The sequence below is a fragment of the Quercus robur genome, chromosome 11 (genome assembly GCF_932294415.1).
Source record: "Quercus robur chromosome 11, dhQueRobu3.1, whole genome shotgun sequence".
Lineage (NCBI taxonomy): Eukaryota > Viridiplantae > Streptophyta > Magnoliopsida > Fagales > Fagaceae > Quercus > Quercus robur.
In genome coordinates this window covers 47,591,132-47,608,608 of record NC_065544.1, presented here as the reverse complement: position 1 = coordinate 47,608,608, position 17,477 = coordinate 47,591,132, and the positions used below count along the sequence as shown (strand labels likewise).

General features: G+C 32.4%; 2 protein-coding genes across 2 annotated transcripts; one reads left to right on the top strand and one right to left on the bottom strand.

The window, feature by feature from the left end:
- Window positions 1–7,240: 7,240 nt before the first annotated feature.
- Window positions 7,241–12,670, top strand: LOC126707536 (probable galactinol--sucrose galactosyltransferase 5). Its single transcript, XM_050407234.1, has 4 exons — window positions 7,241–9,227; window positions 9,987–10,164; window positions 10,718–11,070; window positions 11,800–12,670. Exons 1-4 carry the CDS (start codon window positions 8,025–8,027, stop codon window positions 12,361–12,363), a joined length of 2,298 nt encoding a protein of 765 aa, XP_050263191.1. The 5' UTR covers window positions 7,241–8,024; the 3' UTR covers window positions 12,364–12,670.
- Window positions 12,671–14,276: 1,606 nt separating this feature from the next.
- On the bottom strand, window positions 14,277–16,594 carry LOC126707534 (uncharacterized). Its single transcript, XM_050407228.1, has 3 exons — window positions 16,427–16,594; window positions 16,254–16,319; window positions 14,277–14,678 (listed from the first exon to the last, which is right to left on the bottom strand). Exons 1-3 carry the CDS (start codon window positions 16,472–16,474, stop codon window positions 14,622–14,624), a joined length of 171 nt encoding a protein of 56 aa, XP_050263185.1. The 5' UTR covers window positions 16,475–16,594; the 3' UTR covers window positions 14,277–14,621.
- Window positions 16,595–17,477: the final 883 nt, after the last annotated feature.

Genomic DNA, 17,477 nt, shown 5'->3' with positions numbered 1-17,477 from the left:
TCAAACTAAAACGTTGATAATCTATATAAAAAAAATATATAAAAAAGAAGACATGTTAGATTAAGAAAAAGAGAGAAAGAGAGAAAGAGAGAGAGACTCCTGTTAGGACTCTCTCTCCCCTCCTCAAAATCCTAACAATTACCCCCTCAAAACCCTAAACTTAACTTCACTTTAGGATTCAAAAAAAAAAAAAAAAAAAAGTTAGGATTAAGGAAAAAAAAAAAAAAAAAAGAGGACTCCTGTTAGGAGTTTTTTTTCCCTCCTCAAAAGCTTAGCAATTACCACCTTAAAATCCTAAACTTAACTTCACTTTAGGATTATAAAAATTAAAAAATATATATATAAATATATAAATAAAATAAAAAAACGCAAGCAATCTGATTCAACTTTCTTATTTGATTAATGAATTTTATGTCAAATTTGTTTATATTGTTATTATCAATAAAATTTCTGTAGTTGCACGATTTTCCTGGTCCAAACCCTATTAATCAGGCCTTGGCCCAAGGCGCAACACACAATAAATATTTGTAGAGGATGGGTCAAAGAACTTAGCCTCAGTGAGCTTAGTCGGTCTGATGCATGGACAATATTATTGCAGGAACAAAAACACAAGAATGGATATCTAACAGAAGATTCTATTTCCTGAGTGCCGAATACATTTCTTCGTCCCCCTCTTTGAGGGACTCCACTACATTATATAGCTCTCTCATTCTTATCTGAACCTTACACTTGTTGATCATCTAAGCCCCCACTTGAGCACCTGTCCTATCAGACACCCTTATCACTCCCTTGTGAGTTGCAGTGGTCAAGGTAGTACTGTTCAGGGGTCTTTTCCTCATTAATGCGGCCAAGAGGGTGGTTGTGACACATTTAATGTGGTGGTGGCAGCTTTCCATGAGATATTTTGGGTTTTATTCTTTTTTATATGCTTGGAGGATGAATTGCGATGGTTGGGGCGAGCTCTTCGTCCAGACTTCGTAATGTCCGAGGAGGAGTTACTCCTCGGACAGGTTTCTTTTACCGCAATTGGGCTTGAATAAGGTTTTGGCTGTGACTTCTCCTCGGACAGGATGCTTCTCGGACGGGCCCGTAGTTTGACTAGCCCATTATTTTGGGCCGGGCCCCACAATTTCAATTCAACATATGTGGATATTTGTTTATATTGTTATTGATGAATTTTATCTTTTATGTCAAATTTTTTATTTGCATTCATATGTGCCTGAGATTTTCTTTCTATCTTATTCTTTTATTATTTTTAGAATTGATTTTCTTTTAAGTATTTGGGTTAATCTCCATATTTATATTGACATTGTTTTCGTGGGTTTGGGTTTTGGTTGAAATTTCTACTAATTTTTTTTTTTTTATTGTACATGGTAGATAAAGCATCTCTATTATTTTGGAGAAAAATCAAAGCTGCAACATGATTATACTGTACAATATAAACTTGAATTATAATCAAAGCATCTCTAATTATTTTTTTATATTGTACATTGTAGATAACGTGATTAAACTCAACAAATTTGGTATGTTATATATAAATTTGTTGAATTTGGTTTGGTTTTGAAGTAGAATTTGGGAATTTTATAAATTTTGAAGTTTTAAGTCTTGGGGTTGTATTTGTGTCTAAGTAGGTTGATCTTAATTCTTTACCTTAAATGCTTTTATTTAGGTTCATGTGATGATTTGTTTTCTTATTAAAAGATATGACTTTTGGTTGATTAATTATTTGTTTGGATTCAACATAAAAGATAATGGAATTAGGTATTATAATTTTGATATTGTTCCATGTTTTGAATTGTCTATATTGTTTTTACCACGAGAAAGTCATATTGCTACTTAAATTTGAAACTTGGTGTGTCTTCCTCATATCATGTTCTTTGTTTATATAATTGCAGTTTATATTAGTTTTGAGTGTGTGTGTGTGTGTGTATATATAACTATTGGGAATTTCGCTTTATTAATTTAAGAATTGTAACTTACTTTGTAGGTTTTGGTATCTATACACTTACAACTCAATAGCGTTCAATGTTAGACAACACTTCTAAACTATGGAAAAGTATAGAAGTTAAATATTTCATAATTTTTTTTCAGAGTCAATAGCTTTTTTGTGCATCGCACGGGTTAGCGACTAGTATACTATATAATAAAAGTTAAGCTTAGAAGTCATGGTTGCACCAAGTGGCTTCACCAAATTGCAGAAATTTTCTTAAATTTTTAGATTTTAAGAATACATATATATATATATATATATATATATATATATATATATATATTTATATATATTTATATAAATTTTCTTCTCCTATAATTTTTAAGTGTATATTGAACACTCAAGTAAACCAGCAATATTGGACACATAGTGCTAAAAAGAATGAAAGATTTTGATGAACACAAAAACTTAATAATTTGATAATATATCAATATCTTCTTTGGATAGAAATAGACTTCTCTTGAGGGGGAAAAAAAACAATTTGGATAGACATACGGCTACTTTAGCTCTCTTTTAATATATATAAACTTTAAACTCTATCTTAGTATCTTCATATCAACTCTTTCTCTCCACCATTAATTATCATTCTCTTAAAATTCCTAAATAGAAAATTTTATACATTCTATGTTTATTTTATGTAAAAAATCTTATCAGAACAGCATTACAATATGGTATGCTTTAATTGATATCCAAAATTTAATCCAAATTGCAGAAAATTCATTAAATTTCTTTTTTTTTTAAATTAATTTAGTTGGTTGGTGTCACACAACCACAATACTTAAGGGAGACCTAATCATTGTAAATTATCTTCATCGGTATCAAACTTTTTTTTTTTTGCTCCAAAAAACTGTATATATCCCCCAAAAAAAAAAACATTGCTAGTGAAGATACAAATTTGACATGTAGAAGAAAAGTTTGATACATATGATATAAAATTAGGTTTTTTTTTTCTTATAAAAATTTTAAACATCCCATATAAAAAATAAAAAATAAAAAGTTTAAACGATAGAATTAGAGTCCCACATAAATTAATGAGTTTCTTTTTTTGAAACCACGTAAATTAATGAGTTTGAATAGCACGCATAATGGTATGTAGCATATGGTGATATATATCGAGTGTAATATTTAATTTTTTGTTGTAATCTAAATTTTTTTGCAATTTGGTTTCTTAAACACTCTATATTAACGTAGACTTCAAGAAGTTTAGGGTATTTGATTTTTACTTGGTTTCCTTTTAGGTGGAGTGTATATATATACATGGTTATTAGGTGTTTTTTTCATTCTCCAACCTATAGTACCGTTTTTTGGTTTAGTCTTCCATTCTTCTATCTACAACACCTACAAAGGTATGTATTTGTATACTATGATTTTTTTTTTTTTATAATCAAATTAAATAGGTTTTTGTTTAATTATTATAACATGTTTTACTTTTCAATTCTCATCATATCTCAATGCTAATGAAGTTATTTACTTCTCAATTCTCATCATATCTTAAAAGTTATTTTCAATTATCAATGCAAACTTATTGCCAAGGTTTTAACTTATAGTTTTTTTTTATTAAAAAAAATATTGAAGTTTTTGTGTATATATAAACCCTCTTTTTTCATTTGTAGGGTGAAACTCGCCCAAGTTTTGCTGTCTTCTCCCCATCTTTCAAAGACAAAAATTAAAGGCGAAAACACCATTTTAGTCCTTACATTTTTGGGTCATAGTCAATTTGGTCCTTACATTTTAGTAATAGCCAATTTGGTCCTTGTTATTTTCATATTGCGGTCAATTTGGTCTCTATCATTAACTTACTAATGGAATTGCTTATGTGGCAAACCCTACCGTTAACTTACTAACGGAATTACTAACGGAATTGATTATGTGGCAAATGGCGTGCATTGTTGGCATACTTAAAAATGACGTGGCTAATAAATAAATAAATAAATAAAGTTTTTTAATAATATCTCAGTGCTAATGAAGTTATTTACTTCTCAATTCTCATCATATCTTAAAAGTTATTTTCAATTATCAATGCAAACTTATTGCCAAGGTTTTAACTTTTAGTTTTTTGTATTAAAAAAATGTTGAAGTTTTTGTGTATATATAAACCCTCTTTTTTCTTTTGTAGGGTGAAACTCGCCCAAGTTTTGCTGTCTTCTCCCCATCTTTCAAAGACAAAAATTAAAGACAAAAACACCATTTTGGTCCTTATTATTTTCACATTGCGGTCAATTTGGTCTCTATCATTAACTTACTAACAGAATTGCTTATGTGGCAAACCATACCGTTAACTTACTAACGGAATTGATTATGTGGCAAATGGCGTGCATTGTTGGCATACTTAAAAATGACGTGGCTAATAAAAAAAATAAATTTTTTTAATAAACATTAAAAATTACAATGTGTCAACATTTAAATTAACAAAATTTAAATAATTTTTTTATCAATTTAAAAAAGATAGAAAAACAAAATTTTAGACCATTCCCAATTTTCCTTTTACATTCTTTTCAGCCAAACACCAAAACACGAAACTCAAAAACAAATTTGTACCATATCTGACTATTCTTCTCTCTCAAACTCTTTATCTTACTATCTCTCTTTCTCACTTGCAAACCCAAAGTTCTCACTTCCTAATGACTCTAATCTACAACTGAACCTAGCTTCAATTCTCCATGGCCGAAGCACAGATCGGCCTCCATGGCCAAAGTCCTTAAGCTCTTCTAGCATTTACTACCAGCAGCACCACCGCTTGATTGCCAGCGAAAATGTCTTCGCTCTCCTTCGCGGCCATTGACCGCCGCAACTCCATCAAACACGATGTTGGCCATAACAGATAACACATACACGCAAACTTAGACATCTTCCTCCCTTCAATTATTTCCTTGGAACCATTTTCTCTTTGCTTGCCCAAAAACAAAACAAAATATAAAAATGACAAAGTTTAGCTACAACCTTACTAAATAAAATAAATATTACTATATATTTTGAAAATCTAACCGTTGAATTGCACATCCTTTATGCTTTTAATACACATGTGAAATTTTATATCAATCGAATATTATTTATTATATGATCTATAAGCTTATATTTTATACATAATTTTAAACTACAAAAACTTGCAGTTTAAACAATTTATTGATGATATAACAATTGATATTTAATTTTCTAAAATTTTTGCAAGCATGGAGAATATAAGAAGAAATTGTAATCCATTGGTGGATTTGTCAAAATTCTCTTCCAATAAAAATTTATAGAGTAAGGTTGTAGCCTTAGGCTATAACTCATTTTGTAGCTAAACTTTGTCCATATAAAAAAGCAATTGAAATATTGGTCTTCTGGGTATTCTTTATTTGAATACATGTCTTTGTTGTTGTTAGTTTGATTGTGAGTTTGCTGCGAGATTTCAAAGATTGTGAGATAAAATAGGGAGAGAGAGACAGAGAGAGAGAGAGACAAATATTGGAGAGGGATCAAATCTGGGTTTTACTGTTCAAGACAGAAACAAATAAAGAGAAGCGGAAAATCAAATTTGGAACAAATTTGAGTTTGAGTTTTGTGATTGGTTACCAAGAAACTTTGAGGATGATCTTAATTTTTTATTCTTGAGAATTTTTTTTTGTTTTTATTTTATTTTTACAATTTAAATACTGACATGGAATTTTTTAATGACTAATAAAAAATTTTATTATTATTTTATTAGTCACGTCATCTTTAAGTATGCCAACAGTACACACCGTTTGCCACATAAACAATTTCGTTAGTAAGTTAACAGTAGAGACCAAATTAACTGCAATGTGAAAATAACATGGACTAAATTAACTAATACTAAAATATAGGGACCAAATTGACTATTACCCCAAAATGTGAGGACCAAAATGGTGTTTTCACCAAAATTAAATTATCATGTGAGTTTCTCCACTTTCAGTTTTTTAAAGTTTAGTAATTCGGATTGTTCTTGACTATTAAATTAAGGTTACCATCTAAATATGCTTTCAATTATTATTTTTGGATTGTTTATAATTATTGAATTCAAGGTTTTTGCATTTATATATGCAATGGTGAGTACTTAAGCTTTAAAGCTTAATATATATTATGCAAACTCCCTGAATACTTTTTTTTTTCTCAGAAAAAAGAGAAGAAAAGAAAAGAAAAAGAGTTATATAGTTATCTATCATCTTCCATTACTAGACTTATATTTGATTTTTTTATCATTATATAAAAACCTTAGTCTTACACAATATGCATTCATTAAGAAAAGAAAAGAAAAAGAGTTATATAGTTATCTATCATCTTCCATTACTAGACTTATATTTGATTTTTTTATTATTATATAAAATCCTTAGTCATACACAATATGCATTCATTATATAACCCAATGTAAAAGATTACTTTATTTTTATTATTAAATTTTACTTAAATTAATAAAAACTTTCTTCAGTTTACACATTATATTAAGCAGTGCATCGGGCATAATTCTAGTAAAAATAAGAAGTATAGAATCTCGCTAAAATTTTAACCTCAAACAGGAGTACAATTTTTAGTACTAAAGAACACTCAACTGGCTTACTTGTAAAATTCAGGAGAAATTATACTTTACTACCTAAGCTTTATACTAGATTATGCTTTACATCCTAAACATTTCAAATACACACTTTACACCCTAAACTATCACACTTTACACCCTGCCGTTACTTTTGTTGTTATGTTAGATGGAATCCTACCGAACATGACATGAAAAGCATCTTATTTAGGTGGAACAAAATTAAAAAACAAAAACACCCATCTTCAAAATCAATTAAAACAAAAGCCCATTGTTTTCCAGCTCTCTTTGTCCTGTGCGTGCCGACTGCCCAGCTAGCCTCTCCTCAAAATCAGATTGTTGCAAAAGATTTTAATCTAGATTTCTGCAAGGGAAAAAAAATGATATTAACCAGATTTACACTTGGCGTTCAATAATATGACAATGTTATTGCGTGCTCAAATAAATAACATATTAAGGGATAAGCTCAAAACAAAGCAAAAGCCAAATGTGATGATGGTTATGTAGGCCACCACGCCATTTATGAGATACTAGGCTGCTATGTCTCAGTCTGATCCTGTTGAAGTACGATCTCTATATAATATCAACAATAATGCTGATATTTGAAAGGTCAATTATAAAAAAGTATAGAATCTCGCTAAAATTTTAACCTCAAACAGGAGCACAATTTTTAGTACCAATTAGAAGACTCAAATGGCTCACTCATAAAATTCAGCAGTGAAATATGCTTAATTCAGTCTATGAGATTGAGAGCATTAATAAAATTATTTACATTTAAATATTCACACTTTCTTACCACCTTCCTCGGCTTCTCCTATAAATTCGACCTTTCCATATTGGTTTAGCAATAGAATCTGCAAGTTATAGATTTCATAAGTGAAACACATAAAATCAAGCAAGAGCTCTTCTTCTTATTATTCTTTCTTGTTGAAGATCACAAAAAATCTTTTCCATTTTCATTCATTCGTTGTACGCATATTCATTCAACCCTACGTTTGTTTTCTCTATATGTACAAACCCTATAGTCCCTCCGCCTCTCACCACAAAATCTGTGTAAAATTCATAGCCATTAGCCATTAACCTCTTCTTTGACATTGTTTCTCTCTATTTTCATAACGGACAAAGTTTAAGTACAAAGTTGATTATAGTTTAAATACAAAGTTGGTTGTAGTTTAAGATTACAATTTTACTCCATATCTTTTTATTAAAGTTGAGTTTTCACAAATTCACCATTAGATTACATTTTCTTCTTATATACTCTAAGCTTGCAAAATTTCTAAAAAATTGAAAATCAATAGCTATGTTATCAATAAATTATTTAAATTGTAAGTTTTTGTAGTTTAAAATTATGTATAAAATATAAGTATATAAATGATATAGTAAATAAAAATTATTTACTATATATTTTGAAAATCTAATTCATATATATTTTGAAAATCTAATACATATCAAATTTGGTAGCCAAACTTGTTTTTGTAACCCTCTCAATTTCTTCATTGTTAATCAATGGCTCCAAGTTTTAGAAAAGGTCCCTCAGATGTCACTAACCAATCTCCAATCACGTTGGAAGGTTCAAACTTCTTAGCCAATGGTCATATCATTCTCTCCCAAGTCCCTGATAACATCACAGCCACACTTTCACCATACACAAACATTGACGAATCCATCACCAACGTCGGTTGCTTTGTGGGCTTCAATGCCAAGGAGTCCACTGACCGACATGTCGTTTCCATTGGTAAACTTAGAGACATAAGGTTCATGAGCATATTCAGGTTCAAGGTTTGGTGGACCACACACTGGGTTGGTTCCAATGGTAGAGACCTAGAGAACGAGACCCAGATGGTGATTCTTGAAAGTTCTGATCTGGGTCGTCCTTATGTTCTCCTTCTTCCTCTTTTGGAAGGTCCTTTTAGAGCCTCTATTCAACCTGGTCACGATGATAACTTTGATCTTTGCGTTGAGAGTGGCTCTTCTAAGGCCTTTGGTGACTCATTCATAAGTGTCATGTACATGCATGCTGGTGAGGACCCTTTTCGTTTGGTCAAAGAGGCTATGAAAGTTGTGAGGGTTCACTTGGGTACTTTTAAGCTTTTGGAAGAGAAAACCCCACCTGGTATTGTGGACAAATTTGGTTGGTGCACTTGGGATGCATTCTATCTTTCTGTGCACCCTCAAGGTGTTTTAGAAGGTGTGAAAGGTCTTGTTGATGGTGGATGCCCACCTGGGCTTGTGTTACTTGATGATGGGTGGCAATCAATTGGTCATGATTCTGATCCAATCACACAAGAGGGAATGAATCAAGCTGTTGCTGGTGAACAAATGCCATGTAGGCTCTTGAAGTTTCAAGAGAATTACAAGTTTATAGACTATGTTAGTTCTAAAAAGTGTGACAATCTTAAGGGTATGGGGGCCTTTGTTAGGGACCTAAAGGAGGAGTTCAAGAGTGTGGACTATGTTTATGTGTGGCATGCTTTGTGTGGTTATTGGGGTGGGGTTAGGCCCAATGTGCCTGGATTGCCTGAATCTGTGGTTGTAGAGCCCAAACTCTCACCGGGGTTGAAGTTGACCATGGAGGATCAGGCGGTGGATAAGATTGTTGACACTGGTGTGGGACTTGTCTTACCGGAGATCGTCGATCAGATGTATGAGGGGCTTCATTCACACTTGGAGGCCGTTGGTATTGATGGTGTCAAAGTTGATGTTATTCATGTAAGTCCTAACTTTTATGTTTTCTTTTTTGTTTAATTTTATAGACAATTATTGGTTTCCATTCGGCATAAAAGTATACAATATACACATTTGTTTAGTTTACAACAAAAATATTACTACAATATAAACTAATAATTTTCCTAATTTTATTTTGATTGAAGCAAATTTTTCTGACTTTATGTCGCACAAGATTGCTAGATGTCCTATTGTAGGAACTAATTAAGTTTATTTCTTGGAGAAGAGAGGAAGGTAATTTAAACTTAATGAATAGTGACATTTTTTATTTACTAGGCATGTCTTTTCGTATGTGCCTATCTTTCTTTCTCGCAATTATAAGAGTCTTTATCTTCATTCTGTCCGTAGGTGCCTATCTTGCCTCTCTTTTTTCTTGCAATTATAAGAGTCCTTATCTTCATTTTGTCCTCATTCGGTTTGTAGGTGCCGATCCTTCTTCTTGCGAGTCCTTTAACTATCTATCCTCATTCTGTCCTCGGTTGTCTATCTTCAAATTTGCAATGATAAAATGTGGAGATTCTTTTACCTATCTGTCTGTCTTGTTTGAGCATGCTAATGTAGTATCAACCATGATTTTGAATCTTTGATTACCATAGTGATTAATATGTTTAAATGTAATTTACATGGTCCTCTTTAGCTTCTTTTAAAAAAAAAAAAAAAAAAATATATATATATATATATATACCTTGCCCTATAATTAACTGTGAATGATTCTAAAATGTTAATAATTTTCATTCTATATAGTTGCTGGAGATGGTATGCGACAATTATGGTGGCAGAGTTGAGCTTGCAAAAGCATATTACAAAGCCCTCACTGCCTCTGTAAAGAAGCACTTCAATGGAAATGGTGTCATTGCTAGCATGGAGCACTGCAACGATTTCATGTTCCTCGGAACAGAGGCCATATGTCTTGGCCGTGTTGGTATGTCTATATATATATATATATATATATATATATGTAGATAGATAGATAGATTACTATTAGATTTATGAAAATGAGATAGTAACATAATATCCATCCAAATGTACCTTTTCCAAATTTGTATACACAATGTGTTTTAGGGAAGTCTCATCACTATATTATGGAAAAAGCAAATATTTTCTAATAACTTGTTAGAGTTGGATGATTTTCACATATGAAATCAAATTATTTTGAGTATAAGACTATTAAAAATTTAAAATTACCACGTGTTTATAGCTTGTTACAAAGTTCATAACTGTTCTTCTCAAAAAAAAAAAAAAAATGAGGGAAAAAAAGTTGGGACTTAGTATTTTGGGGTGTCTACACTTTTTCATTTTGGTCCTAAAAATTTTATCATAAAACATTGTCTTTTGAAGATGCAATCCTAGATATTTTTAGCCAGCAAAGAAGAAAATAAATTTTTTGGGTCATGTTACAAAGAAACAACATAGACAACCTAATGAGACCTTAGTTTTCAATCAACTAATGTGTACATGTTATGTGTATTACATAGGAGATGATTTTTGGTGCACTGATTCATTTGGTGATTGGCTCCAAGGGTGTCATATGGTGCATTGTGCCTACAATAGCTTGTGGATGGGCAACTTCATTCAACCAGATTGGGACATGTTCCAATCTACTCACCCATGTGCTGCTTTCCATGCTGCATCTCGTGCCATTTCTGGTGGTCCTATTTATGTGAGTGACATTGTTGGGAAGCACAACTTTGAATTGCTAAAGACCCTAGTGTTGCCTAATGGGTCCATTTTGAGGTGTGAGTACTATGCACTTCCAACTCGAGACTGTCTCTTTGAGGACCCTCTCCATGATGGGAAAACTATGCTAAAAATCTGGAATCTCAACAAGGTGAGCTTTCTTGCCACATAAGTATTGATGTAGTCCACATAATTAGAGGCCTTGGCTAAGTCATTTGTTTAGTATGTGCAATGTTGACTATGGCATGGCTTACATTCGGACATATCCAAAATTTGTGACCATGAAATTAAGAGTAATGTTGGGGACCCAAAAAATTTCACAATCTTTTAACCTTTTAACATTACAAGTTAACACCACTCATTTTTGTTAGCATTAATCGCACTCATCAATTTTATTAGACTTAGTGTGTGTTTATGTTCAACTTATTCACGTCCACGTTTTCCACTGCGTTTTTGTTCTTTTTTTTTTTTTTTTTTTTGGTTTTCACGCGTTTTTGGAGTATTGCGGTTACTGTTTATTGAACGGACCCACAAATTTCATTTTTTATAAATTTTTTCATTAAAAATGGGTCCTACAGCACTATTCACACATTTAAAAATTATTTTGCTACAGTGTTTTCAGTTTTCAGTTTCAGCACAATAAGTTCTATCCAAACACACCCTTACTGTAAAATTAAAGTTCCCCATGCTAAACCATGTCATTGAATGAGCCTTACAACTTACAAATTGAATGTGCAATAGAGCACCACATTGGTGAGCATGAAAGGACTAAGTCTATGATCATGATCACCATCAACCTCCTTCTGGGTTCCTAGTAGTTTCGAAAATTTCCTTTGTTGATTTGTCCATTCGTATACTTTATGTTTTACCTTTCCAACAGTACTCTGGAGTGCTTGGGGCATTCAACTGCCAAGGAGGTGGATGGTCTCGTGAAACTAGGAGCAATCAATGCTTCTCCCAATGTTCCCATGTTTTGACTTCTCAAGCCAACCCAAAAGACATCGAGTGGAAGAGTGGCAAGAATCCAATTTCCATTAAAGGAGTACAAGTTTTTGCCTTGTACTATAACCAAGCTAAGAAGCTAGTCCTTTCCAAGCCATCCGAGAATGTAGAGTTGTCTTTAGAGCCATTCAAGTTCGAGCTCATAACTGTGTCCCCAGTGACTGTCTTGGCTGGAACTTCTATTGAATTTGCTACTATTGGCTTGGTGAATATGCTCAATACTGGTGGTGCCATTCAGTCCTTGGCCTTCAATGATGATGGCAAGTCAGTTCAAATTAGAGTGAAGGGCACTGGAGAAATGAGGGTGTTTGCATCAGAGAAGCCAATTGCTTGCAAGATTGATGAAGAAGTTGTACCATTTGAGTATGAGGGCTGCATGGTTGTTATTCAAGTACCATGGCCCGATTCTTCCAAGTCATCTATAGTAGAGTATTACTTCTGAAGGGGCTGAATTTTATTAGCCTCCTTCAATATTTTTATCATGGGTTGTGTTAACGGGCACCATAAGGTGCCCGTTAACGATGACTTTTTGTAACTTTTTGTAACATCCTTTCTACTTTTTACTACTTTTTGTCTTTTTTAACAATTTTTTAGTAGTTTTTTTAATCCTTTTTGACAACCCTTTTTAATAATATTTTGTCATTTTTATTAAGTGGGACCCATATAAGGAAATCTTAACAATCATTGTACGATGCTTGTTAACATTTCCCTTTTATTATTTCAATTTTTTTGTTTAAGGGATTTAATGACTTCTTTGCTCCCTAAGATAGGGGAAGTATAATGTCTTTTTTTAGGGATTTGATGACTTCTTTGCTCCCCAAGATAGGGGAAGTAACTTAGTGATTTATATATTATTACTAATTTTGCATATTTGATTGGGTCTTGAAGATGATTTCTCTTTTCATGATATTCCCCTAAGCATTTTGTAGCATCATATCTTTTTTCCCGTCTCGGAACATCACTTTTTATATGGAATCATTATTGAAACAACTTTATTATATATCAATTATAACAAGTTAGTCACATAAAAAAAAATTTATATTACAAGATGTTGTCAACAATGTTGTATACCTTCAGTACATTAGTTAAAGCAATGTTGCAAGAGCGGCAGCACAATACCTTCCCCTGTTTTCCTTTTTCTTTTCTTTTTTTGCTGAGAACTTTTTCTTGTTTTCCTTGTTTTCCTAAACAAAGTGACCCCTGTCATAAAAATAATAGTACATACAAGTCTTCGTAATTGAGTTCTATTGTCTTGCTTCGAGAAGGTCCATAACGTTTACTTTGGCAGTTCAGTTAGGTTGTTGAACTTAAATAAGAGTGTGAGAAATGGTGAATGTAATTGGCATTCTAATATTCCCTCTTATTTGTGGGATTTAGTTTTCCTTAATAAGTAACAACCACTGCCGAGTGTGGCTCATTATGGTAAAAGTCTTTGTATTTGGTTCACTTGGTGAGCGGTTCGAATAATAACCCCATTAAAGACTCGGTGATACATGTTATATTACCTATTGCCCTCACATGGTGTGTAATCAATGAGTCCACACCAGATACCACATGACATCTTTTGACTTTTAAATGGGTTGCTCTCATACCATGATAAATAGTGTTCCAAAAAATTTAAACTTTTTTTTTTTTTTTTTTTTTGGCTGGGTAATTGTTTATTCGGGAGATTGAACCACCGAGCTTGAGGTTACTTAAAGAACCCGGTACCACTTGGGCAAAAAATTTAAACTATTAAGAAATAATAAAATTAATAATTTAACTACTTTTCTAACAGAGTTTAACACAAGCCTAAGTTTGAATTGAAGCATGTAGCCTTTCCTAAGAGCATTCACATCAGTTCAGCTAAAATTTCCTGTCTATTTTACACAAAAACCTACTTTTTCCTTTTTACATACCCACTTCTCAAAATCCTCTACATCAGTCCATCTATTCTACACTCTATTTTATTTAAATAATCAATTTTCTCAATTTTTTTATTATTTCTCTCAACTACCCTTTACAAACGCGGTCTCTCTCTCTCCCTCCATTTTTTATGATTTGTTGCTCTCTCTCTCTATACCCATCTCTATACCTATTTCTGAACACAGATCACCTCTCCCTCTCGGTCCTCTCCACACCCTCTCGATCAGATCTCCATAGACACCTTCACCACCATCTCAAACTCCTCACTTTCTCTTGCTCCTTCTCTTCCACGCTCATTGAGAATAAACATCAAACACCTTCACTGCAAAACCAGCAAGACCCATACTCATTCCTCAAACAAGACCCAATCTCCACACCCTCTCGGTCAGATCTTCTCTACCTGTGTTTGACCCTTAAGCCGCCTCAAGTAAATGCAAAGAGAGTAAAGGATGGATTAAACACTGCAGAAACCGTGCAATATGGTTTCAGAGTAAAAAATAATTTTTATTTGCGTGAAGGGAAGATACCATCATCTAACATTTTTCCCCATGGTTCACATGGCAATAGAAACTGAAATGCCATTACAGATTGCAAAAGAACAACTAAGTAAAGATTTCTCAGAAGAACAAGTTAACAATTCTCGTAAAAAAACTTCAGCAGCTATATGCTGTTCATCATAATCCAAAATGCTTTGAAGCATTGATGAAAAAATGGTACAATTCATCATTTTGCATTATTTTCTATACCAAACAGAACGCATGCCTAAATTCCAATGTTAAAGGGAGCCCATTCCCTTCAGTGATGAGCCTTTGCTGCTTTCGCTTCTGCTTTCTTATGAGACTTAGCCTTTGCCTGAAGGTGACAAAAGTTCAAAAACAAAAATAAACAATAAGCATATGTAAAATGACTTTGTTATGTGTTTAGACATAAAAATAAATGACAAAGAACGGCCAAAACAGCATATTCATAGAAACTCAAAGAGAAGCATAAGATTGTCATTCCAGAGAGCCCAACAATATCTTTTGAACTCAAGTGAAATGGAACCAACCAAAGGTGGTGAACAACCTTTATCTTTATTGTAATGACACATGCACCAGGTGGGTCTTGAGCCTACAATCTCACCCTCCACCATGCTCTTGTAATGGTAGGAGCTACCATTTGAGCTAGTGCTCATTGGCAATAGCAATCAGAAGCAAACAACTTTATGCAAGAATGCACAAAGCAAAAACTTCCAGAGATGAAATCACCTTATTGGGAAAAGATAAATCGCTAATGCCATAATTTTAAAGGCAACAAAACTAAACTTCACAAAAATATCACCATATTTGTTCCTCATAATCTCTTGACTAATAAAAAGAAGTTCTTAGATAAGTGATTTCTTTAAAAAAAAAAAGCACAAAATGGGGTGCAATCCTAATGCATAAAGGAAGAGCGAAAAGGTTCTCTAATAGAGAAAAGTTCATAACCCCACTTTGTATTTGCCCTTAGCCTATCGAGCTTCTTTTACTACTAACTTACAACAACCTTACAGTCCATCAACCAATTAATGATAATACCTACACGTGCATTGAAAGTTGCCATTAAAGAAGCTTCAACAACATATGAATCAAGCTTCAAACCCAATAAAAAATAAAGGCTGAAAAACTTTTTTTTTGTTGGATTTATACAATTTCATAAAGATTCCACTTTCATCCTCAAACTTGAAAAGTTATATTTTTGCAATGGAAAAATTTATTAAATGGTTTCAGTCAATTCAGTTCTGTCCTTTCATTCACTTTCTGTTGAAAAATGCCAAGTCTACAACATTTTCACAACTAATCCGAGCTGTTACTTGTTCTAATTTAGGCTCACTACTGAAATTACTTTTTTGCCTACCAGTAACAGCCAATAACAATTTGCCGACCATGATTTGTTGCGAACAATTTGTGTATATAGCATTACTCTTTTCCGTTAATTTAATTCCATACCACCTTAGCCTTTTAAGGTGCCACTTAACGAGTGACCCCAATTGGTCTGTAGCCAATCAGTAGTTTTGAGACTAAGGTTTTGTTGTTGTATGCCGTATGCAAATTCCTTTGCAGTGTATGGTATAACGAAATCGACAACTTTTTAAATTCAAAGATAAAAACTACAACATTTAAAACTTTGATAGAAATTTTTATTTAAAAAAATTTAAAAATTTAAAAAAAAAAAAAAAACAACAACAACAACCCAGAATTAGTCCAAATGTCAAGTGTCAGAAACTGAAAATATATATATTTGATGTTTGATTATCAAAATTGAAGTGTCAGCTATGTGTAAACTCTATAAAGCTAAGAAATTTGATGGTAATGAAATTAAATAATAATAATAAATTAAGCAATAAATAAAGCACTAATCCCAATCGAACAAAGCAACTATCAAAAGCAAATTTGATGAGAGTAGTACCTTGAGGTACTTGAGCTTAATGCTTCCGTAAACGACTCCAAATGAAAAGGCCGAAGCACGCGCCACCTATTAAGTACCAAAAAAACCAAAGCAAATTACAAAAGTTATTTAGATTTGAAAATTTGAGATCTATTTTCTTGGAAACCAAACAGAGAGAGAGAGAGATTATATACCAAAGCGAGAGTGCTGGTTCCTGAATAGGGTCCTGGAGGCGGCGCCATGGGAATTGTCTTCTTCTTCTTCGGATTTGTGAATGAGAGCAGAGAGAGAGTTGAAACAAGCCCTAGATTTGGCAGCGAGAGAGAGAGAGAGAGAATGAGTGTGTCACTGTTTTTTACTATATAATATTATAATGCGTTGGGATTTTTTTTATTATTATTACTACTGTTAATAAAACTTTAACTTATTTCACAAAATACTTTACCAGTTGAATTAATTGAAATTCATAATATTTAATTAAATTAATTAATTTTTCTTTATGTAATGTTACCAAGAAAATATTTTTTCACATACACAGATTGGGTCTAGTGCTCTTTATGGAATTTTTTATTATTATTATTATTATTACTATTAATCAAAATTTAACTTATTTGAAGACAAAATACTCTATTGATTAAATTAACTGAAATTCATAATGTCTGAATAGATTAGTTTGTTTTTCTTTATGTAATGTTACCCAAACAACATTTTTTCACATACACAGATTGGGTCTAGTGCTCTTTCGAGCCTATCATGATTATAATATATATCCACTTTTGATCATGCTAAGACAATTTTTTTTCTCCTTATTGTAAGTGTTTGGAGCTCTTGGAGCACCTAATGATAAATTGTGAGGTAAACAATATTGCTTTAACATGAATTCACTTTTACACCAGTTTTACTATGGTTGAATCAGTAATTGCAATGGCAGACATCTACCATACAAAGGAAGAATTTTTTTTCTCTTAGATTTGGTGCTTTCTTTTCTTTTTCTTTGGCTTCACTTGGCTTACTAAACTATGTGTTTGGCATGTTTATGGTTTTGATAATTTATTTCTATCTCACCTTTAACCAAGTAAGTTACAAAATGCAACCTAGTGAAACACAACAATAAAGTGTGTTTTTATATGTTATATTAACTATTCAATTAGAGTCTCTCCAAGGTGTTCTCTCCCTAGCTTAATTGACACTTTTTAATATTTTCAACAAAGACGTCCATAACTCAAATCCCTCTTATTTTGTTGT

Excerpts from the sequence above, each read along its gene's own strand:
- LOC126707534 (XM_050407228.1), bottom strand. The coding sequence starts at position 16,474 with ATGGCGCCGCCTCCAGGACCCTATTCAGGAACCAGCACTCTCGCTTTG. Across the intron at positions 16,320-16,426 it reads GAACCAGCACTCTCGCTTTG|GTGGCGCGTGCTTCGGCCTT; the intron begins GTATATAATCTC and ends GGTACTTAATAG. Across the intron at positions 14,679-16,253 it reads TTAAGCTCAAGTACCTCAAG|GCAAAGGCTAAGTCTCATAA; the intron begins GTACTACTCTCA and ends TGTCACCTTCAG.
- LOC126707536 (XM_050407234.1), top strand. The coding sequence starts at position 8,025 with ATGGCTCCAAGTTTTAGAAAAGGTCCCTCAGATGTCACTAACCAATCT. Across the intron at positions 9,228-9,986 it reads TCAAAGTTGATGTTATTCAT|TTGCTGGAGATGGTATGCGA; the intron begins GTAAGTCCTAAC and ends CATTCTATATAG. Across the intron at positions 11,071-11,799 it reads AAATCTGGAATCTCAACAAG|TACTCTGGAGTGCTTGGGGC; the intron begins GTGAGCTTTCTT and ends CCTTTCCAACAG.